Source organism: Leguminivora glycinivorella, chromosome 1, assembly GCF_023078275.1.
Source record: "Leguminivora glycinivorella isolate SPB_JAAS2020 chromosome 1, LegGlyc_1.1, whole genome shotgun sequence".
Lineage (NCBI taxonomy): Eukaryota > Metazoa > Arthropoda > Insecta > Lepidoptera > Tortricidae > Leguminivora > Leguminivora glycinivorella.
Genome location: NC_062971.1, coordinates 6,593,059 through 6,617,684, shown reverse-complemented (window position 1 = coordinate 6,617,684; position 24,626 = coordinate 6,593,059). Strand labels below are relative to the sequence as shown.

Here is a 24,626-nt window from a genome sequence, read left to right as displayed (position 1 = left end):
ACGAAAGCGACTGCCAAATATCGAATCAATTCGAAGGGTAAGTAGGCCTATTAGTCGGGTTTCCTAACGATGTTTTCTAACTTCACTTCAAAGCGACAGGCAAATATCGAATGACATTACATAAGTCTCTATAATAATAATGGCTCTATAATATCGTGCACCAAACTAACTATCTCTGTTTTGCCCAATGGTTGACTGGTAGAGAATGCCTCAATAAGTTCCAAAAAACTCGGTGTATATCTACCAGAGATTCAGATAATTCACCTTATGTCAAGTATTTTTTACCATTGCCAATAAAAATCTAAAATACCAAATTTTGAAGTCCATTGCCAGTTTTTAATATGAGAGGAATTTCATTCAATGGCATAAAGGTCAAAACGTTCCGGAAATACCGTGAAAATCTTCTATCGACTTTCGGGGAAACCTTATCTATCACCGCAAGTATTTCTTAGGGACAAAATCTTAAAAGAGAATTCCAAATTCAGAACCTCAGAAAAGACTTTGGCACTTGGGATGCTATGGCTATACCTACACATTCACGATGACGCTTTAAATACCTACAGTTGAGTTCATAAATATGTGTACATTTCTTCACCTTAACTCTATGCAATATGGTGAAAAAATGTACACATATTTATGAACTCGATTGTACATGATTAAAGACATGAGTCCAGGGAGCGTACTTTTCGTGCCAATGACATCAATTTGACGTCACGCTCCATATAGGTGATCACAAATTGTTTTATTTTAAATTATCAATCATAAGCCATCAATCATTTTAAGTTATTAATTTCTTTGCTTGGTAATGAATGCAAGAAGGATGGTGTGCTGTACTGTGTTAGAGAGAAATTCTCTTTTCTACGTATTTTCACAGAGCTGGCCAAACGCCTAATAGACGCGTCGGGTGACCGGAAGGCTGGAGCATATCTTACCCAGCGCATCGGCATTGCTGTTCAGCGTGGCAATGCCGCCAGCCTTCTGGGCACTCTACCGGCCGGCTCTGACTTAGGTTCGATTTTTTATTTATAGGGTTTTATTTTATAGGTAGATTTAGTTTAGTAATAGTTTAATTTCTTAGTTTATAGTGTAGTTTTATTTGTATTAAGTAGTTTAATTCCTTTTGTATATTATAAATATTCTTATGATATCTTATGCTATCGATATGAAATTTGGAATAGTTATAAACATTGTGAACCTTTACAAGTTGAAAGTATTTTTTTTTTTAATTTATTGTAATATGTTCAGAAGCAATACTATTTAATTAAATTTATTTATAAAAACAAATCAAATAATTTTATTCATGTTTCACATTTCAAGTAGGTATTATTCATGTTACATGAAGGTAAATGGACTACTGTATTTGAAGTAATTTGTATACGATTAAAATGATTGACGACTAATGATTAATAATTTACAATAAAACTATTTGGGATCATCCTATACAGAGCGTGACGTCAGATTAATGTCATCGACATGAAAAGTACGCTCCCTGGATATGACAATACGCGCCAGTGGGCTATGTCACCACAGTAACACCATAGAGGAATAAGTAAGGGAAGAGTTGTAACTCCATACATCAGTAAATGCGAGTTGATATCTAGCGACAATCATGCATCAATAACGCGTCAAATAGCGTGAATTTTCAGTACCACTATTCGATACTAGGTGTCGACAGTGTCTCGTCTGCCAAAAATTTAATATTAGAACAGTTTACAACTAACATTACATTGAGAGAAATTTGCATTGTGAATTTAACAAGTTCGACTTGTTGCGGTTTATCCGTTTGAATCAGCCAAACGTATGTTTAAAACCATATGTGTCAGGTTGTTTTTATAAAATCGACTTGTTGATTCAAATATATTGCCGATTCAAATGACAAGTAGCTTGTTGTTTGAACCAAAGAGCACGTAGGCGCTATTTTAACCAAAAAACTTGTTGAACGAACATGAAAACTGGTTGTATTTTCTCTCAGTGTACAAACAGAAGGAATTGAAAATAGAATACTGATTAAGGGCGGCGGTATTAAGACTATTGTAATATTAGTTAAAAATTGGTGAGCATTAGACTCTTCGTTCGTCGCGACATCCATTGACAATTAGCAGTAAGGATAATTTACGTTAGTTGACGCGTGATTGACGCTAGATGTCACTATAACTATGCCTTTTGCCAGTGGCTATTTCTAGATCGATAACTAACTCAGCGTCAATATTGTCTTGTGGAACAGGGGGCCGATTTTTGAGTCTCACTGTCACTAAAATACTGAAAACTGAATTGCCTATTATTTTCAGTGTCAATTTTCTGAATTCGAACGCCGTGAGACTCAAAAATCGGCTTACAGGCAATGAACGGCGAAGGGTCACTGTCGGGCGATACAATGTCACTTTTGTAAAATACAGAATGAAGAATGGCAGGATGTATACACATAGCAAATATTGTATAATGTTGTACTTACGATGTACAGTCAAGCGCACCCGCCTCAACATCGGCGGGTGTGTTGACACGTGACAGCAGTATATGCCGGAGTCTTGCACTTTCGCGTCCGAGAGAGCCAGCTTCCAGTTGTCTCCAGCCAGATCCACTCTGTACCTGGTAAGAGAACAAGTAGGGTGAGGTTTGGAATACTTTACTTAATCAATCAAGGTTTTATGGAAAGGTATGTACAGTCAACCAATTGGAACCCTAGGCCACTCTACAACCATCTCAAAATGACAAGCAGTAAGAGATTTCTTACAATCTGATTTATAACGTCACTATGACATAGTTCTACAGTGGCCTAGCGTTCCAATTGGTTGACTGTACAGATTAAAGTTTCACTCGGGGGGATAAAAAAAGAAAGTAGGCTATGTCACTGTCCATCCTTTCCACTATCTCCACTTAAAAAAAAACGTCAATTCGTCGCTCCGTTTCGCCGTGAAAGATGGTCAAACAAACAGACACACACATCACTTTCCCATTTATAATATTAATAAGTAAGGACGGTCTTTCATCTAATAGTAATAAATTACCTATTTTGTGCAAAATAATATTTCATTATTCATTTATCTCCACAAAGCAAATACTCGTTCTTTCCACAAAATACACTCACTTGAGATTAGTTGAGATGCAAAGGAAAATACTGCGAAATGCGAGTAGATCCTAGAAATGGACGCCCACGTACGATTTTGTTAGCTGCGGCCCAACAACTTTCATTTATATTACCACATATTACGTATTATAACACGTTGATCGCTTAAGCTGTGGTAACCCAATATCTGGACCGTACCACAAATCTAATACCTCGTCGCAAATTGACGAGGGTCAAAAATTCACGAAGGTTGGCATTAAACGTGCTGACGTGTAGCACGTTGGCATTACAGCTATACCATCATTCTTTATTGAGGGTTATTAAAATAATCCTTAGAAAATCTTACTGCAGGGTTAGCACATGATTGGAACGAGAGTATGTTGCAGCGAGATACCCGTCCTTATGTCATTAATACAATTAGAAAAAGACGTGTGATCTATCGCGGTAACGTACTCTTGCGACAACCAAAACTGTTATCCTTACTGGTGCTAAACTAACATAATTATCTTTTGAGTGTGTGTGTGTGTGTGTGTGTGTGAGTGTGTTAGACTAGCAGTGAGCATCAGAATTACACGGCAACGTTATTAAGAGGATACGATACCAAATTTATGGTGTATTTGAGACGTTTCAAAACTTCATAGTAGTTCTGTTCATATTTACACTACAAATATTGAATGAAAACTTTAATCCCTACGTATTTACTTATTATGTCAGCCAGGTAATCTAATGAAGGAAAAAATATATAACATAATATATAAAAATATACCCATAGTACACCTAATATACCTATACTGTGGAAACATGGTTTATTGAACCTCATAAAATACTTTGATAACAAAGAAAAGTTAATTAAGAAGCATAACGAGTGAAATCAAAACTTGTGTTTCTAAGGTTTTTATAACTCGTTTTGATGGAATATTTCTCTTTGTCCGCTTTTTATAAAAAAAAAATTGAAACAAAGAGAATAAAGGAAAATAAAGATCTTAATTGCTTAGAGCGGCTCGTTCACTCGGAAGAACTAGGTTGTGACTTAACTACGAACAAAATAATACTCCTCTTCTTGAGTTTGCAAAAGTTATCCATAATTTTGACTTTAATTCGGAAAAAGGGTCCATCATTTTGATAATTAAATAGGTAAAGTCTCGTACAAAGAGTCTTCCTTATACCAATTTTAACGATTAAAATATGCCCCAATTACGTCCGTAGAATTGAAACCATTATCGATCATTAAATGGTCGTTAATTATGGTTTTGTTTCGAAACGAGTTCTTGATGACAAGGTTTATTAACTGCAATTGCCGGCGTGCATATGCTTTGACACCTTGGCGGTGCGTAGAGATATAATCAAGCTCTGCATTTTGTATCAACAGCAGAGGAATTATCAAGAGTAATTCTTGGCGCTTTCTTCCGCCGTGGAAAGGGGGCCGATTTTTGAATCTCGGCCATTCGATTTCGTGAATTCGTTCAATAATATCTCCACTACTAGCAATTTTAATTCTACTAACAGAAACGAAAACGAGTAGTCATTACTAATAGTTTTAAAATTACTAGCCGTCCTTTTTAAAAAAAATAGCATTACGTCATTTTCCACAGATTTTCGAATGGCGAATTTGTGCATTCGAAATTCAAAAATAGATCCCCAGGCCGGATAATATCTGCAGCTTCACCATTGAGATGGTTGGCATTCTTCAACTGTATTTCTCGAGAAAAATCCTGCATCGCAGAGCTGAACTGTTAAATGAATTATAACATGCGGTGTTTTCAGACTAATACGACCTTCAAAAACAGCGGAGGAGCTCTTACATCATGGGACGGCGATGCGATGCGTCTGCTCGTTTAGCTCTTAGATCATAAAAAGGTCGGGTGTTTATCCAATTCCAAGCCTTGATTACAACTCTAGCCAAAAGGTACTCGTAAACCTAAAATGGTACCATAATCACCGCCACATTGGTCAGCTTCTCGCAAAAGCGCGCATTCTGCATAATGAAGGGTAATTAGCACACCACTAAATATCGCTATTTAGGCGCTAGATGCTCGTGTGAAAAATGGTTTTTCTTCACAGCTTCACCAACATGAATGCACATTATACTTCGTGTATTCTCAAAAATGATAATTAACATGATTATAGAAGTATTAAAGCGGCTGTTTGACCTAGCGATATCCAGTAGATGACTTCTAACCATCTTTAATGAACATTTCTAATCTTTGTTACGTATAAATGAAATGACCTAAAATGGATTGAAAGAATTACGACATTGTATTTTTTTTTCGTATTATGTATTTGTAAATTTAGCTTGTGTGTAAGCTTCCCCAACATCCACGATAATATTACGCTACGGTGCATTGGGTTAATTTCGAATCACAGATATGCTCGGGTAATCTCGAAAGGGATATTTGTTTTTTTTTATATATTATATAGACAAAGACATAGACATAGACAGAGACATAGATATATTGACCTTACTTACCTTATGATGGAAATAAGGGTAATTTTTATGTGACATTCGAAATTACCCCAATGCAGGGTGCATAACTTTGTGAATGATCCTCAAATATAGGTAATCCAACCGAATTAAGAACCCTCTTCTCGAGTTCAAAATTTAGGAGAGGCGTGTGCCAAAATTATCATCCCTCGTTATATAAATAATAAGTTTTTCTGTTCCTCTTTCTTTCTACCCCAATTAAAAATCTTGGCAAACGATGCGGCAGGGACCGTCTTGGTTTTCTAATTAGGACATTCGCTTTCGAAAACGTTATTTCGTTCCCTTATTTCTATTGGGCTGGTGCCAAAAAGGTTACCGACTTCCGTAATCTTATTATGATTGTCTATTATTTTTTGCTGTATATTTTGATAAGGTTAGTGTCATGTTACGAGTAACAAGAGCATTTTAAATAAAAATCAGCTGTATTTTGGAGTCAATACCTGTTTCATCACACATTTTTTTTACGTCAGTGGCAAACAAACATAGGTTTGCCTGATGCGTGCAAATCCAGAGGTGTTACAAACGTGCTATGTCGACACTTCGCACCTTCGTTGAGCTTTGGGAAACATACACATAGGCAGGAACATAACGCAATGAGTACCTAAGGTCTTATATTGTTGCGGTTTCGTTATAGGAAACAATCAAATATCAATCAATCAATCAATCAATATTTATTTGCAAAAATGTAGTGTTACAGTGAGTTCTTAAGTGTAAGTATACAAAAAGTGCGTACATTCTACTTGAATAAGCATGCAAATTTTATCTGGTTGAAAGGTTCGAATTTTTACTTTTAACTTAAATAAGATTTGCATTGTATTTTGTATTTAGTATTGATTGAATTTAATCATGTTAATCTACGTACCTACCATAATTTACCTACGTCATTTTGCGATATTTGTATCCCATTCCTTCGTATGCAAGACAAACAATTAATTAGCCACTCAACGCAAAAATCAAACCACCAAGTCATTAGTAATAAACATTTTTGCTAAAATATTGTAAATATTTATTTACTAACAGTAAAGCCTAACGATGGTACGAACGATTTATGGGTTATAACCATTCAAGAGTGCGTACACTGGATTACCAAAACAACCAAAGACAGTATGGGTCTCCCTGGTACCACAGAAGAGACGAAGTGCTGTATGACCTCAGCGGATTCGACGCTTTCAAATTAACAAAAACTACATCAGGCCAAAGCCCACTGTGTCGAGCTGCTTCACATAAGCAGGTCTTTTATTGGGTAGCGAGAGGAAATATGAAGCGAAAACTTTCTTCTGCAGACGCAGTAGCGATGGGTATCGAAAGACAAGATTCACTTCGAGTCGTCGCGCCGCGCGAGTATTAAGTGGCAGGATAGGTATAGGTGTACATTACCTACTATAATAACTGTCCTAAAATTAATAAAATTATGACAATATTATAATCATAAGTCCCATATCCCGTGTGGTTGCGGGTTAAGAATTTCACCACCCGCTTGATCCAGTCGACTGTGGGATATGATTTAAATTGTGGCATAGGCGAGAGGCTAGCAACCTGTCACTGCAGTGTCACAATTTTGTTTTCTTTCAACCCCTTAATTGCCAAGAGTGGCACTAAAACTTAAGTAGTTTCATGTGCTTTGCCTACCTCGTTATGGGATATACTCGTAAGCGTGATTGTACAAATGTACGTACATATTATGTAATATGTATTATATAAGTAGGTACCTTGGATCTGCAGTATGCGTGTCTAAGTCTAGTGTAAGCAGCTCCAAGTTCTCATCATCGGAAACTCGCAGCCACGAAACCTGGAACAATTAAGTTTGTTTATTTGTTTGCTTAAGCTTCGCGTAATTCGAAATTGATCAGCCAGTTGTTATTTTGAAGTTGATTATAACTATTACTCAATCAATGTAAGTTTTAATTGAAATATATTGCTACTAATACTGTGGAGTGTAACTTTTTGTCGTAAAGTCATCTATAAATCGATTTTGGATAAATTATATTGGATAATGATAAAGATGCATAACAACTATTTATTAGGAGATGGCAAGCGTGAGGTATGAGGCCTGACGTCATAAAGTCGGCAGTACAAAGAACAAGTCACTTTTCGTTCAAGGGCATTTTCAGAATTTGTGTAAGTCACGCTTAATTATCGTCACAAAACTGACAGTGAGTTAATTTTTGTTAACAACTTACGCTAATTGGGGAGGGGTCCCAAATTCTGAAAATGCCCTCAATAACGATTTAACTAGTAATATAAATTTTTAAGCAAGACGCTACGCTAACGCTACTAAATGAGTCTAGCTTTCAGAAATGATTAAGTAAACAGAAAGGTGTCTAAAGCATATTTTCGTTATTCATTTTCATTGACAGAATTTGAATTAAATTGAAAAAGCCGTTTGTCTATTTCTACTTACGCTTTGACAAAGGATTTTAATTATCTAACCCCGTGAACTTGAAAAGACATGGCTGAACATGTTCCGCCATTCACGTTGGAAATTATTAAATTCTTCAACGAAACATTCATGTTTCTACAGAAATATTGTAAATCATAGATTAAATATAAGAAGATCCTACCATCCCATACATTAAAATGCGACCGCTTAATAACGCGCATACACTACACTACACTTAGATGGCGCCAAAAACTGTTTTGTAGCTTTCGATTACACTTGTCCACGACGTTAAGTGTCACTTTTGACATAGATTTATGGCTCGAAAGTGACACTTAACGCCAATATACAAATAATCGATGGCAACAAGGCATTTTTTGTGGCGCCATCTATGTGTGGTGTAGTGTATGCGCGGTCTTAGGCGGTCGCATTTTAATGTATGGGATGGTACGATCTTCTTATACTTAATCTATGATCATACCTCCACTCAAAATAACCTTGAATAAAGCTGACTCGTGTTTCTTAATAAACAAAGCGACGAAAAGCTTCATAGTTGCTTAGCCTTAAATCACGTGAAGGACTAAACCATTACCTTTTTTATTCGGAATAAATAAAACACTCCCACAGAGGTATAATGTTAGAATGAATTTAATTTACATATGTGACGTTCTATGCCTCAGGGGTCCTTGGGTGTAACAAAGACTATACACCGTGTTTTTTTGTTTTCCATTAAATTCGACACGCAGTTAGGTTCACCATTAGGAACCATTCTGTATATCGCTTTTTGTTAAGTTCGAAAAAAAAAACGTGCCGTACGAGCTATAGTTCGCATTTCGCAGATGGAATCGGCGAAGCCTCATTTCAAGTCTCTTGATATTTTAACCCTGCCATCTATACTGATACTATTGTACAAGCAGCTCTGTACGCGCGAGATTTAGTAAAAAGTACACCTGAGATTGAGAGTAGCGAAACACCCCGCCGTTATGCGGTGCGTTCATCTCGAGTTGAGAGAAGGCTCCCGGTCGTGCCGCACAAGCTGGCCAAGTCAGCGAAACTCGTGCACCTCATGGGTCCGAAGGTATACAACCATCTACCCAACGACATAGTTAACTTGCACAGCAACACAATATTTAAATTTAAATTAAAGAATTGGCTAATCGAGCAGGCCTTCTATGACCATAAAGAACTCTATAGCCAGGTGGTGGAACCCCCTGCACTTTACAAGTGTTAATTATTTTCTTTAACTTTGTTCTATATTTTCCTATTAGATATAGGCAATCACTTATATTTATGACCTGTAATTTTTATTATTAATAAATGATTATTATTATTATGAAATTCAATTGAGTAACGTCACGGTCAACTTAGTTACTTAATATATTTCTACCTGACTTATTAAATAGAAATTGGATTTAAAAATGACTTCTGCCCATGTTTTTCTTATAATTTCTCATGCTTTATTTCGTGCATGGTAAAAAATATTTTATTTTAACTACAGTCAAGTTCCCTATTGTCAAAACAGAGATTTTAAACCTGTTTAAATGCTATGTCAAGAAATGAGAGTCAGAAACATACCTAAATACAACTTCGACATACATTTTCTTTGTAAGGGTCTTTTTATAGGAATTTCTGTTGAAAATGGAAACTGCCATGTACTTGAAACGCAAGAGCCCTTTAGCCATAGAAAGCCACATATTGTTTCCACAACACAACATATTGAAGCACGTACCTCGATTAGTGTAAATGCATTCTGCTCGCGACCGTCCCGTTTATCACTAAAGCACATTTGGTTAATGTTGATCGCATGAATTAAGCAGCACAGATCATTAATGAACTATCCGTCCACATGTTTACATGGATAAACTAAACTATTGCGAACATTCCGTGGTATTGATTCGCTAATTTCTCTAAACATACAGTTTATAATTGAAAAGGCATTACTTACGTTTACAAATAGAAAAAAATTCAACGAAAATTGTAGTCAATAAGAATTGAGGCACACAAAAATGTAACATTTGAATGTCAATTCCATTTTGCCCAAACAATGAAGCCATACATTTAAATTTGTATTCTGTAAGTCGTGGTAGTTTTTTTTAAATACAAAAATAATAACTACGTCTGATCCGAATCCATAAAAATATGGTCCGTTACAGACGCAGAACTATTTGTATGGTAATTTACGCTTAAATCCGAAGAATGACGGACATAAATCGGATGACGGAGAACGTAAATTACCATAGAAATAGTTCTACGGCTATGACGGACACTTAAGAGTGTGACGGTTTCTAAATTTAAAAAAGCGGAGCCCAGGCTCCCATGGGCCGTGGAAATTACCGGGATAACGGAAGGAGGATTGGTCGTGCTAAATTTGGAATAAGTATAACAAACCATTTACCGTATACATATTTGAAGTCAGATACAGGTCGAACGCGATTAATTAACATTATTTTACCTTTTCTTCTAACGTTTCGGTGAGTCTTCCGCGACCACGGCCAGTGCAACCTAGCCGAAACGTTGGGAAAAACGTTGGGACTTTAAATATGTGTACAAAGCGCGAGAACTTAAAGTGTTATATTTAATTTACCGTATAGTACGTAATTATGTCAGTCGTCCATATACTTTTAAATTCGACAAAACATATTTTTTCCAAAATTATACCTTTTTGATTATAACTTCGCTAAGTACAAGTGTGAATAAGTGAAAATGCCTGTATCACCCGACACCCACTGCCAGACTTTACTTGTAGTGGAGTTCTTGTTCGATAAAGTTATAAGTATGACATTCTATCACTTTTCGCGAGTACTAAGTTTGTACCACAGTAATTTATTACCCAGGGCTCTAAGCTTCACCGAATATGGACCCCTGAATAAAAAAGGTTACTTAAGACTTTTGAATAAGCGCTGGTGGCCTAGCGGTAAGAGCGTGCGACTTTCAATCCGGAGGTCGCGAGTTTGAAGCCTGGCTCGTACCAATGAGTTTTTCGGAACTTATGTGCGAAATGTCATTTGATATTTGCCAGTCGCTTTCCAGTGAAGGAAAACATTGTGAGGAACCGGACTAACTCCAATTAAGGCCTAGTTAACCTTTGAGTTGGAAGGTCAGATGGTAGTCGCTTTCGTTATACTAGTGCCTACGCCAAATCCTGGGATTAGTTGTCACAGCGGACTCCAGCCTCCCATGAGCCGTGGCAGATGCCGGGATAACGCAAGAACGATGATGACTTAAGATTTTTGAATGATTCACGGTTAGTTCTAGACTTATATTGACCGGGATATTCAGCAATTCCCGTCAACTTTGTACAATGCCACGTCAGCAAATTTTAATTGATCCTATTTTGTTACCAACATTTAGTAATATAATTCGACTTTCGTAAGATATATACAGGATAATTGTTATAATTAAGAAAATATAGATACTAGAGAACCTTAATGACGAAATAAAACTTAATAAAATCTCAATTCATCAACAAAATCTTGGTAACAAAATAGGAATTAATAAAAACAAATTTAACTTTTCCCTTAATTTTTGTACAAAGTTGACGGGAATTGCTGGATTATGTTTTTGTTTTTTTGATGGACCCGTGATGCAAGTAATTGCGCCAAAATAAAGGGATCAATTAACGTAAGTTGTTAACAAAAAATAACCCGCTGTCAGTTTTGTGACAATAATTAAGCATAAAATATGTCTAAAAATATTTTTTTCACATTCTGAATGTAGATTATCGCTTAAAGTTTATGTAATTAACACAAAAACAATATTTTTATAGAAAATTCAAGCTTAGTTATCGTCACAACACTGACAGTGAGTTAATTTTTGTTAACTACTTACGCTGATTGGGGGGTCCCAAATTCTGAAAATGCCCTTAAGTCAGAATCAGTTGGCCTTGGCTGGGAGGAGCTGGAGGAGGCCGCGAAGAATGGAAATCCTTTCTGAGACCCCTATGTCCCTGATGAGGGATAACAGGATATCATCAACATCATCATCGTTACTTAAGTTGAATGAATTTAGAATTTGTTCTGCGTTTATAAGTTTTTATTTACCTACAGATAATATTTAAATTGAAACTCACTTTTAAGGGCACATTTACACGGTGCGAGAACTCGCACGTGAGTATCAGTATATTGCTTTGATCGGTGTGCTCAATTGTAACCTCATCAGTCCGCAGTACAACTACAATCGGTTACACTATCGCCCGCCGACTAAATGGGCCTTTATACAGGGTGGGCCAAAATTATGTTAACAAAGAATAGGGAAATGTTGAAATAAACCAAAATATTGTAGGTACCCAAAATATTTTTGGGCTACTTATATATTTTGTATATTTATTTATATATTCACCATGGATATTTCAACAGCATTCATTTCCATTTCGTAAGGTTTGCAATGTAGACCAACTGTGTAAAGACATTTTTTCCAGATTCATAAGCTGAAAGCTCAATACGTTTCAGCCTACTAACGAAAATTCACCTAACTTATAACTATAAATTATAGTTTGTAATCAATCTTAAAACCATTGCCCGTTTATTGATTGCAAAAATTAGAATATTTTACAAGCTATACTTACGTGCAATAAGTTAGACGAATGTCATACTAGAGGTGCAGCGGCATATCGTTAATTTTTTGTTCTAATATTTTCGTTTGTACTTCAAAGCCAAAGGAGGATATTTTGAAGACGATTCGATTTATTTGGTCAAAAATTATTAAGGTTTCACATTTTAATTTGTAGGACAATCATTAGTGTAAGGACAGAAAAATAATTATAAAAAAAACCGGCCAAGAGCGTGTCGGGCCACGCTCAGTGTAGGGTTCCGTAGTTTTTCGTATTTTTCTCAAAAACTACTGAACCTATCAAGTTCAAATCAATTTTCCTACAAAGTCTTTATAAAGTTCTACTTTTGTGATTTTTTTCATATTTTTGAAACATATGGTTCAAAAGTTAGAGGGGGGGGGCGCACTTTTTTTTCCTTTAGGGGTGATTATTTCCAAAAATATTGATATTATCAAAAAACGATCTTAGTAAACCCTTATTCATTTTTAAGTATCACACGTTGGGGTTGGAATGAAAAAAAAATATCAGCCCCCACTTTACATGTATGGGGGGTACCCTAATAAAACATTTTTTTCCATTTTTTATTTTTGCACTTTGTTGGCGTGATTGATATACATATTGGTACCAAATTTTAGCTTTCTAGTGTTTACGGTTACTGAGATTATCCGCGGACGGACGGACGGACGGACGGACGGACGGACGGACGGACGGACGGACGGACAGACAGACATGGCAAAACTATAAGGGTTCCTAGTTGACTACGGAACCCTAAAAAATTGTCAACCTATTTTTGGGCCACCCTGTAGGTACATCTACTACGTGTGTTATATGAACAATCAAGACATACCCTTTTGTCTCTCAAAGCGGTAACACGACAATCGAACACGACAGTCGCACCAGTATCGGCATCTAGCGTGTCGTCTGACGTCACGTCTCCTTCGAATGACGGGGCTCGGAATCTGTAACAAATGTAAATAGGGTCAGTCGTCTTAAGATATATCTGAGCTGCCAAAGCTCTCATAAATATCTGAACGTACACTAACGTCTTGACAATAACGGATATCCATACTAATATTATAAATGGAAAAGTGTGTGTGTCTGTTTGTTTGTCCGTCCTTCACGGCAAAACGGAACGACGAATTGTCGTGATTTTTTAAGTGGAGATAGTTGAAGGGATGGAGAGTAACATAGGCTACTTTTTGTCTCTTTCTGACGCGAGCGTAGCCGCGGGCAAAAGCTAGTTTGCGATATATTTAATAACTGTCAAACGTCGTAAGGAGACATTACCTACCACAATTTTATTATGGTGTTACTGAATAGATAGAACTAAATAATTTGTAACAATATTTATTTGTAACATAATTATGTTTTTTTTTGCCATTTGTATTAAACATCTTGAATATGAGTAATTTTTAGTAAGTTATACTCCGTATATATGATAAAATTACCTGCCTTAGAAGGTAAAGTTTAAACGTTTGAGGAAACTTACACTACAATAATGAATTTTGTTTTAATTTGTATGTATATTATGTTGTACCGCGGCCCGCGGTATACTTTTATTATTTTTACCTCCGTGGCTACAGTTGGTGCAACGCAAAGTAAACCTCAGAACACCGTTTTCGAAAATTTTCTACTGACTAAACAACCTTCCATTTGTTAATTACAATTTAAATCATCTGTGACGGATACGGAACAAGACATTTGAGTGGTTAAAAGTCAAATTGAACTACTAAAAATACACACACACACGTAGAGCAGCTAGGTTAATTATCAGGAACCATCCTGTATATCACTTTTAGTTAAATTCGCAAAAAAAACATCATTTTCATACATAATACACGAATTTATTACTGTGAGAGACCCTTAAGAATAACATTTAAGTTAGTGTCAAGTGATTGACGGCACATGTCCAAACAAATAACATTACGAATTGGTAAAGGCTGTCACACACGTGTTCACGTGTTCTTTATTTCTTTAATAACACGATAACCGTAAGAGTCAAGACGCTAGTTTCTTAGAGAAATTAATTCTATTTCATCTAAAGAACTTTGCCTTAACGTTAACGGAATTCAAGAAAAACACGGCGTATATAATATTTTGGTAGCCCTGGCGGGCAATTATGGTCGCGCGATAAATGATAAAACATCTGGCCGTCCCTATCACACTTACTAATAGTGCGAAAGGGACGGCCTGATATTTTATCGTATATCGCGTGACCATGCTACCCGTGCTTTTCATGTTACAAAGATATTAATTAAATACATAGGTAGATTTAGTCTTAAACTGAAACGTGTATAAAAAATAATACTTGACAAAGAGAAATTACCATGAATTCTGAATAGCGCCAGATGTATAAAACTCATTTTCGTTCTTAACAAGACGATTTACGAGCGCTCGCTTTTGATATTTATCTGCCAAAATTGTGTAAACTAAAAATGGGTGAAACGTTTTTACAAAGAATATTTTGAGGAAATTTTCACTGGTATTAATAAGGTCACAAAAATATGTTGTAACAATACATTTTTTTATAGTAAGTAATACAGTTAGACCGAGTTTTTTTTTTCCATTCATACATCCACCATTCATACACTTTTTGTTAAAGTTGAAAAAATATGTTGTTAAATAATTATATGTTTGCTTTCATACATATAATAAATGAACTGATACGTGTGAGAGAAACTTAATAAAAAAAAAAAGTTAGTATCAAGTATTGGACGGCACATGAAAAAATCCATAATACCTATAATATTATAAATGGGAGGGTGTGTGTGTGTCTGTTTATTTGTCTATCTTTCGCGGCAAAACGGAGTGACGAATCGTCGTGATCTTTAATTAAAGATAGTTGAAGAGATGGATACATTCATAATACAAAAAATATCTATGCGAGTAACACAATACAATACAATACAATACAAATACTCTTTATTGCACACCTCAATACAGGAAACAATATACTAAGTATACACAACAACTTCAGAGGTAAAACAAGAGGCGGTCTTATCGCTAAAGAGCGATCTCTTCCAGACAACCTAATTAGTGGAGAATAATAAATTTAACCTAATATATGATTATGAGTAATGTACTTTTACAGCCTTCAAAGAAAAGTCGTTTTAAAGTTACCGTTTTGTTTCATGTTTTTCTTTAAGTAGAAATGAATTGTCGTTCTTAAGTTAGTATAAATAGGTATGTCGATAATTTTATTGTAAGTATTTAAGAACTGCCAATAATTTAACTTAACTGCGGGAAAAGTAAACCTTTATTAGCATAAATGTAGGTCAAAGTAGCTTTTTGCATGTTAATTTTATCGCACAGTAAATGTTTGCATAGTTAAAATTAACATTTCATATTTTCTTTAGGTACCGTGACAAACACTTTTAAGATATACCAAACACATAACTCTGTAAGGTACGACGGGGCAAATTTCGACTGTGGGGTCATTGTAACTAATCCATTTTTCCATCCATCATTCCATTAATTACACTATGATGTTGAGTTCTACATGTATCCACTGAACACGCCTACCATATAATAACCGGTGGACACTCTATTTAATAATGTGTAAATTGTAAAACATGGAAAAAACGTTACATTTGTCCCCCAGTCGAGATTTGCCCCGCTGTAAATTAATTCTGTATAGACAAATAAAGTCTAAGAAAAAACGAACCTCGTAAGCTCGTAACCATCAAGAAAAAAATACAGTCGTCTAGATTGCGTTAAACCCGAAAATGATATTCATAGTAAGGAGAAAATGAACAACGATTACAAACAGTTAAAGGAAAGAAACAAACTTCACATACATTTTATTATATATAGTCCTCCTCATCGGTTTCGATGACGGCGACCTCAGCAGATTATGAATTAATTTGCCTGTTATGGGCTCTTATGTGGCTGGCCAAGCCGAACTTGGTTTTAAAGACTCTTTTGCAGGCGTGACAATAGAGTTGACCAGACGTATTGTAAGTATACACGTAGGAGGGCTTTGGTCTCTCTTTGTACATACATTTTACGTAACATCATAAACTTGTGGTGGAGATACGCGATGGCACACGTACGTCGACAACCGAACAACTGCCGCAGAAAGGACATACCCGTTCATGTATTTTCAGTGACAGTACGTCGTGCTGGCCACGTCTGTCGCATGCCGGATGACTTATGGGCCAAGAATACCACGCAGTGGGAGACTCTCGAGTCAAATCGAGGATCCGGCAGACCTCGTCGGCGATGGCGGGATAACTTAGACTCCTTTTTGAGAGACTGGTCAGTTGTCGCACAAAACCGAGAGGAATGGAAAAAGAGGGGGGAGGCCTTTGCCCAGCAGTGGGACACAATAGGCTCATAATAATAATAATAGTACGTCGACAGGCGGAGCACTGTCAGCGAAAGGGTTAAACAAACCTGCTACACTTTTTTAACCTAAGATGTTAATGCAAAAATAAATACCATTTTTAGGGTTCCGTAGTCAACTAAGAACCCTTATAGTTTCGCCATGTCTGTCCGTCCGTCCGTCCGTCCGCGGATAATCTCAGTAACCGTTAGCACTAGAAAGCTGAAATTTGGTACCAATATGTATATCAATCACGCCAACAAAGTGCAAAAATAAAAAATGGAAAAAAATGTTTTATTAGGGTACCCCCCCTACATGTAAAGTGGGGGCTGATTTTTTTTTTCATTCCAACCCCAACGAGTGATACATTGTTGGATAGGTATTCAAAAATGAATAAGGATTTACTAAGATGGTTTTTTGATAATATTAATATTTTTGGAAATAATCGCTCCTAAAGGAAAAAAAAGTGCGTCCCCCCCTCTAACTTTTGAACCATATGTTTAAAAAATATGAAAAAAATCACGAATGTAGAACTTTATAAAGACTTTCTAGGAAAATTGTTTTGAACTTTATAGGTTCAGTAGTTTTTGAGAAAAATACGGAAAACTACGGAACCCTACACTGAGCGTGGCCCGACACGCTCTTGGCCGGTTTTTAAGTAGTTCCAGGTAACAATTTCCGTCCAAGCTATTTGGCCCTTAAGTACAGGTTAAAACTCCACTCAAAAAGTTTTAAAGCGGTGTCGGTATGTACGTAAGCCTTAGTGTATAGAACAGCTTAAAAGATCAAAGTACAACTGAAAAAACATAGTCCCGCCTATGCCTAATTTTCTACTCCAGTTTTTATCTCGTAGCCGTTTTTATTATTTAGCCTCAATGTTTTTGAAGACGGGAACGGCTATAAAAACATATTACGTCTATTTTGCTAAGGCACTAGAAATAAATGAGGTCCAATGTATTTTGAAGGCGAGAGTAAAATAAATGCTGAAAATATCGATAAAAGAAATGTTTTATTCGGCTAGTTATTATTTGTAATGTAATACCTACTTCAAACAACAGGAAAACAGTGATGAAAAGCAATCCACTCAATTACGTTTAGTCATTGTTATACCTATTTATACTTATTATCAACTAGCGGTCCGCCCCGGCTACGCACGGATATCATAAAATTGTTATAGTATATGCGTAAAAGATAGACATATGCCATTTTTAGAAGAGCGAATTTTTTTGTAGTCCTATCAGAGAGACATAAATTCGCCATAAGTAAATTGTTTTGATATAGCTCAAACGGTTTGGTCAGCGTTTTCGATTAAAGCTTTCAGCCAGCGGAAATTTGTCCGACTTAATTAGCAAATATCGTCATATTTCAACTAATTCAAACAAAATCTCAAGAAATTTTATAATACCTGTACCTTCCTCAAGAGTCACTCTATGCATAGGTGAAAAGCGCATAAAAATCTTTTTAGTCGTTTTTGTGTTTATCGCGAACACACATACACACAGACACATAGATAGACGCGGCGGGGGACTTTATTTTATAAGGCGTAGGATAGTTGCTATTTTCTTTTTCACTTACCTCTAGATATTCTTTCAACATAAGCTGCCGTTTGAGATTCCGTTTGTTGCTTATGAGACGTATTTTATTCTATTGTTAAGAGAAATCGCAATATCAGCTACTGTGTTTTCTTGTTAAAAGGAAACCTCTCTTGTTTAATGGATAAACATGATATTGTGTGTTTCCTAAGGCCCATATATTTCAACTTCATCTTGACGACTTGGTTTAAGACTGGAATCTGTTTCGTGAATGTTGTTTGCAATTTTGCAAGGACTGATATTGTAAAAAGGTATTGTAACTGACTTTCAACCCACTGACTAACTATCAGTCCACCAGACACCGATAGTTTTATTACTGACATAATGACGGGTAGTCTATGACGAAGCGACATAATCTAGTACTAATTATGTGCTGAACCTGCAGAAAGGCTTTGGCCGTTCTGTGGACCGATTGTCATTTGGGTCCTTTATGATTTTTTTTATAATATTTTGCGAACATAGTTAGTATGCGTAAGACCAAAATTTTTTAAGTGCCATAGAACTCATTTCAGTAGGTAAATACTATTATATTATACATCGTGTTTTTTTGTTTTCCTTTAAATTCGACACGCAGTTAGGTTAGAACCAGCTTTTAGTTAAATTTAGAATTAATTAGTGTGAGAGGACCTTAATCTTAACATTTAAGTCAGTGTCAAGTGTCTGACGGCAAATGTCAAAACAAATAATATAAGGAAGTGGTAAGGCAATGCCACACACATGTTCAGTTAATTAAATTTATTTTTTTTACAATTCGATAACCGTAAGAGTAAGGATGCTAGTTTCTTAGAGAAATTAATTGTATTTGACCTAAAAAACCTTCCCTTAAAGTGAACGGAATTCAATAAAAACACGGTGTATACTATAATATGACGCTATTGTATTGAATATTTTATTTGGTGTAAATTGGTAAATAAAAACAAAACCCGCGTTTTAAAATGATACACAAAAATATGTAAGCAACTCACTTTGAAAAAGGAAACTCTAAAATACGTTCCTTGCCTTTATGCTCACAGAAGTCAGAGTACTAACACGCACGTGTAATACAAAGGACTTGTTTTTCACAAAGGGAAAAAGTGTGACTGAAACGAGAGCCGTTTCATTCAAACTGGTAACTTGTGGACGTGCGCGTGGTACAAATTTACGGGGGTGTTGTTACACCGAACACCTTAGCATTTTATAGAAATACTTGTAGAAAAAGCACGTGTTATGTTTTAATAACACAAAGATAACCTGTTAACCTATCACATATACATAATGACAGGGCTAAAAATGTGTCATCTCTTTGAAAAAAAAGAACGTATCATGGTGACATTTAAATAATTACTTATCTTAGCAGAGCCAGAATTGAGATTGAATAAGTAACTAATTGGGCAATGTCTCAAATCTTATGCAGACCTTTGAAAACATTAAAGCCCCGGCATGACCGTTTCGTCACTAAAAGAACTATAATTATAAAAATGAACTATGAATAGATGTTCTATCATATGACGGTAGTGAAACAATTAAATTACATAATTATTTTAACTATCTACTCGTATAATTAATTGAAATACGGTTGTACTCACGTTATTATATCGCTATTGCTGCGACATGTACGCTTTATACGCTTCGATAGAGCAAGGTTGTTGGTACGGGAGAAATGTTTTGTACCACGCAAAGTTCTCGAGGCCATTGAAATCGGACGCCGCCCTAATTTCAATCGGGACGGAGGCTGGATGTTGCCACCAGCATGGAAACCGGTAATACCTAATGTGAAGCAGAAAATGTGTTTTGACAATCGTGTGGACACAGTGAGTGCAGTGTGCTTACCTCCATCGGTCGACACAGCCGCGCTACCAGAACTCTACACAACAACTACAGCAGCAGACTGCTCTGCGCCCCCCTCCCCCGTCCTATCAGCGCGCGCGCAGCGGGCGGAGCGGCGAGCGGCGCGTTCAGTTTGCGGAGTCTAGCCGTCGCGTGAACTCCTATACGCCTCAAGAGGGGCCTCCGAATTGGCCCGAAACATGTCGCAGCAATAGCGATATACTTAATAACGTGAGTACAACCGTATTTCAATTAATTATTTGAATATGTCTCACGGAAGTTTAGCGTGTATATCTACTCGTATTATGTAGATTGTAGGTTTAATGAACTATGAGCTTGTAAAGTTAGGAGCGGCAGTATAAAAGTTGGATATTATTTTGACATTGCAAACCATATGCAATTCCGAGATGAGTGGTGTACACGACGAGAGGCCTATGCTCAGCAGTGGGCGATCAACGGCTGAAATGATGATGATGATGCAATTTCGTATTGGCATAATTTTATATTAAAATGTAATTTTTGGAATTAAAAAAAAAGAAAAATCAAGTTAGAACTATGTAGCGGTGTAACTAGAGCCTGGTGTTGCCTCGAAAAAGATGTTCATTGGAGCTGAAAATGAGATAACGTAGGCCGCTAGTTAATTAACCGAAATTTGTTCCTCTGTTTAAGCTGCCAGTCTGAAAGCTTCATTTGCCAACGTTTGTTCATATGGATGGGTGAAACTAATCGTTTGCGAGAAATGTAGGGTGTCTTGTACCTATATGTATGTATGGAATAAAATAATAATATATTATAAATACAGTTTTGGTATTAACAGAGAGCATTTTCAGAATTTGGGACACCCCAATCAGCATAAGTTGTTAAAAAAATTAACTCGCTGTCAGTTTAGTGACGACAATTAAGCATAAAATCTGTCAAAAAAATTTTTTTTTCACATTCTGAATGTAGATTATCGCTCAAAGTGTATGTAATTAACACAAAAACAATATTTTTATTGAAATTTTATGCTTAATTATCGTCACAAAACTGACAGTGAGTTAATTTTTGTTAACAACTTACGCTAATTGAGGGGTCCCAAATTCTGAAAATGCCTATTATGTGCTAGTCGGGACCAAGAAGAAGAGGAAAGGGACTTCTACAGCTACTGCAAGTGAAAAACCGGCCATGGCCAATGCTTTTAAAAATTTTACTGTTAATTTTATATTATATTTTTGTTTAATACATTTCCTCTTTATTTTGTATAACAACTATAAGAAAACATAGGATATTTAAACAATCTCAAGCGAATCGAAATGAAGGTAAGAAAGGTACGTTATTTGCATTTAAAGTTGAATATGACTACAGCTTAAATAAACTAAACCTAAGCCTAAGGGTAGGTTTCTCCTTCTACCTCCTACGGTACCCTGAAAGCGGTGAAGGAAGATTAGATTTAGGGCCAGTTGCATCAACCACATTTAATTTTGACAGACACGTCATCGTCACGCAGCAGATGTCTATGGAACTTCCCATACAATAAAATTTAACGAACGCTTTAACGGTGACAGACGGTTTGCTGCAACCGGCCCATAGTCCATCATACCGACGTTAATAAAATCAAATATATAATATATAACGAATGATGATGAGCGTGTTTTCCTTTATCTCAAAATGACAAACTATTTGCTTTCTCATCATTAATTTGGTATGAGCAGGCTGCTATCAACTTTACTGCGAACTTTGGAATAGTTTTTGACTGTTTCGAACAACTCATAGTTTGGTACCAAATATTAAGCAGGGGATAGAAATAGAAGCTAAGTTTTAATTGTACGTGCGAAATGGCGTTGTGAAAGTCATTTTTGGTATTTGACAAATATGAAAAGTTATTGTTTTGTGAAATAATTTTGGACATGCTGCTTTACAAACGACTTGCTAATAAACAATAATATTATGTGATGATTTTAGTAAATAAAAGTTAGTTTTAGAATAATTTTATATTAAACTTGTTTTGTACGGTAAGACAATAACACTGTTTTGATAACTACCCGCCTCCCACTGGTGAAGTAGTGGAAAGACGGGGGTTAAAACCAGCTGTTGGGATGGACGAGCGGCAGTTGCTATCGGGCATTGGTCGAGGGCAAGTGCTGCTGGCTAGTGTAGATACTAAAATCCCACAGTTCAAGTTTAGAAATTCTGTTACAAGTTCTAGATTGAGTGTCAATATTGTAGAATGATATTTCTGTATTTGAGAAGTAATATTTAATGTAAACATGTTAACTACAAGACATACGGACAGATTACGGGTGTCCATATGTCATAGCCATTTTATTAAAATAATATTAAGGTTGTTATTTGTAATTGAAATGTAAATTAATAGTCATAGTAGCGTAATGTAATAAACTGTATTGAATGTGAATACTGGAGTTTTTATTAAAACTCAGAAGTAGGGAAAAAGGACCTAGCCGAGCCTAGAAAAAAAAAACCGGCAAATTGACACAAATATATCTTGATTTGATTGACGGGTGATTTGAATATAAGATTTCAAATCCACTGTATAATAGTTAATATGATTTTGATAAAATTTTTTGGATTGGGTTCAGGAGGAACATGTTTCTTTTCTTTCCTTCTCAATCTTTCAAATGATAAATTACTGATACGTGAGCTGTACAGACTAAGCATACCAGATATCGGCCACGTGAATTATGTATTAACCCATTCGCTGACACTGCGTCGACAGCCGAACCGCTGCCGCAGGCCGTCAGTGACACTGACAGTACGTCGGCAAGTACGGCGGCGAAAGGGTTAATTTCCTTACGCCCATTAAATTAAGTTAATATCAGTCGCACGCATCATTTTTTGTTTAGTTACATGTGCGTTTTTATGGTCTCACGCGTGGTACAGGCTAAATATACTTAATACCAACCGTGTGTTATGTTTTGTTTACTTGTGATTTTCCAGCCCCACGTGTGGTACAGGCTAAGTATACCTGATACCAGGCGTGTGTTGCATGATGTGTTTACTAGTGAGTGTACGTTTTCACGTATGCCGAGTCGAGCCGAGTGTTGTATAATTTGTTAACTTCTGAATTGAAATCACACGTGTGGTACAGGCTAAGTATGCCTGATGCCAGCCGTGTGTTGCATGATTTGTTTACTAATGAGTTTACATCTTCACGTGTGGTACTGGCCAAGTTTGCCTGATACCAGCCGTGTGTTGTATAATTTGTTTACTTCTGATTTTAATCACGTGTGGTACTGGCCAAGTATGCCTGATACCAGCCGTGTGTTGTGTAATTTGTTTACTTCTGATTTTAATCACGTGTGGTACAGGCTTAGTATGCCTGATGCCAGCCGTGTGTTGCATGATGTGTTTACTAGTGAGTTTACATTTTCACGTGTGGTACAGGCCAAGTATGCCTGATACCAGCCGTGTGTTGTGTAATTTGCTTACTTGTGATTTTAATCACACGTGTGGTACAGGCTAAGTATGCCTGATGCCAGCCGTGTGTTGCATGATGTGTTTACTAGTAAGTTTACATTTTCACGTGCGGTACAGGCCAAGTATGCCTGATACCAGCCGTGTGTTGTATAATTTGTTTACTTCTGATTTTAATTACGTGTGTGGTACATGCCAAGTATGCCTGATACTAGCCGCGTGTCCAATGCTTTGTTTTTCAATGATATTTTATGGTGCCACGTGTGTGGTACAGGCCAAGTATGCCTGATACTAGCCACGTGTGCCATGCTTTGTTTTTCAATTATATTTTATGGTGCCACGTGTGTGGTACAGGCCAAGTATGCCTGATACTAGCCGCGTGTGCCATGCTTTGTTTTTCAATGATATTTTATGGTGCCACGTGTGTGGTACAGGCCAAGTATGCCTGATACTAGCCACGTGTGCCATGCTTTGTTTTTCAAAGATATTTTATGGTGCCACGTGTGTGGTAAAGGCCAAGTGTGCCTGATACTAGCTGCGTGTGCCATGCTTTGTTTTTCAATGATATTTTATGGTGCCACGTGTGTGGTACAGGACAGATATGCCTGATACTAGCCGCGTGTGCCATGCTTTGTTTTTCAATTATATTTTATTGTGCCACGTGTGTGGTACAGGCCAAGTATGCCTGATACTAGCCGCGTGTGCCATGCTTTGTTTTTCAATGATATTTTATGGTGCCACGTGTGTGGTACAGGAAAAGTATGCCTGATACTAGCCGCGTGTGCCATGCTTTGTTTTTCAATGATATTTTATGGTGCCACGTGTGTGGTACAGGCCAAGTGTGCCTGATACTAGCCACGTGTGCCATTCTTGGTTTAACTATTATATTTTGTGGTGTCACGTGTGTGGTACAGGCCAAGTATGCCTGATACTAGCCACGTGTGCCATTTATTAACTATTATATTTTGTGGTACTACATGTGTGGTACAGGTTAAGAGTGCCTGATATCAACCATGTGTGC

The 24,626-nt window shown here is 36.5% G+C and overlaps 1 protein-coding gene across 1 annotated transcript in view; it reads right to left on the bottom strand.

Moving 5' to 3' along the window:
* LOC125225696 (leucine-rich repeats and immunoglobulin-like domains protein 1) overlaps window positions 1-24,626 on the bottom strand; it is a 121,768-nt gene that overhangs the window by 44,996 nt on the left and 52,146 nt on the right. The window contains exons 4-6 of the mRNA XM_048129530.1: window positions 13,320-13,431; window positions 7,256-7,335; window positions 2,453-2,586 (exon numbers count right to left, since the gene is read on the bottom strand). Of these exons, the coding sequence (XP_047985487.1) occupies window positions 2,453-2,586; window positions 7,256-7,335; window positions 13,320-13,431 (326 nt within the window). The remainder of the gene's footprint in view (window positions 1-2,452; window positions 2,587-7,255; window positions 7,336-13,319; window positions 13,432-24,626) is intronic.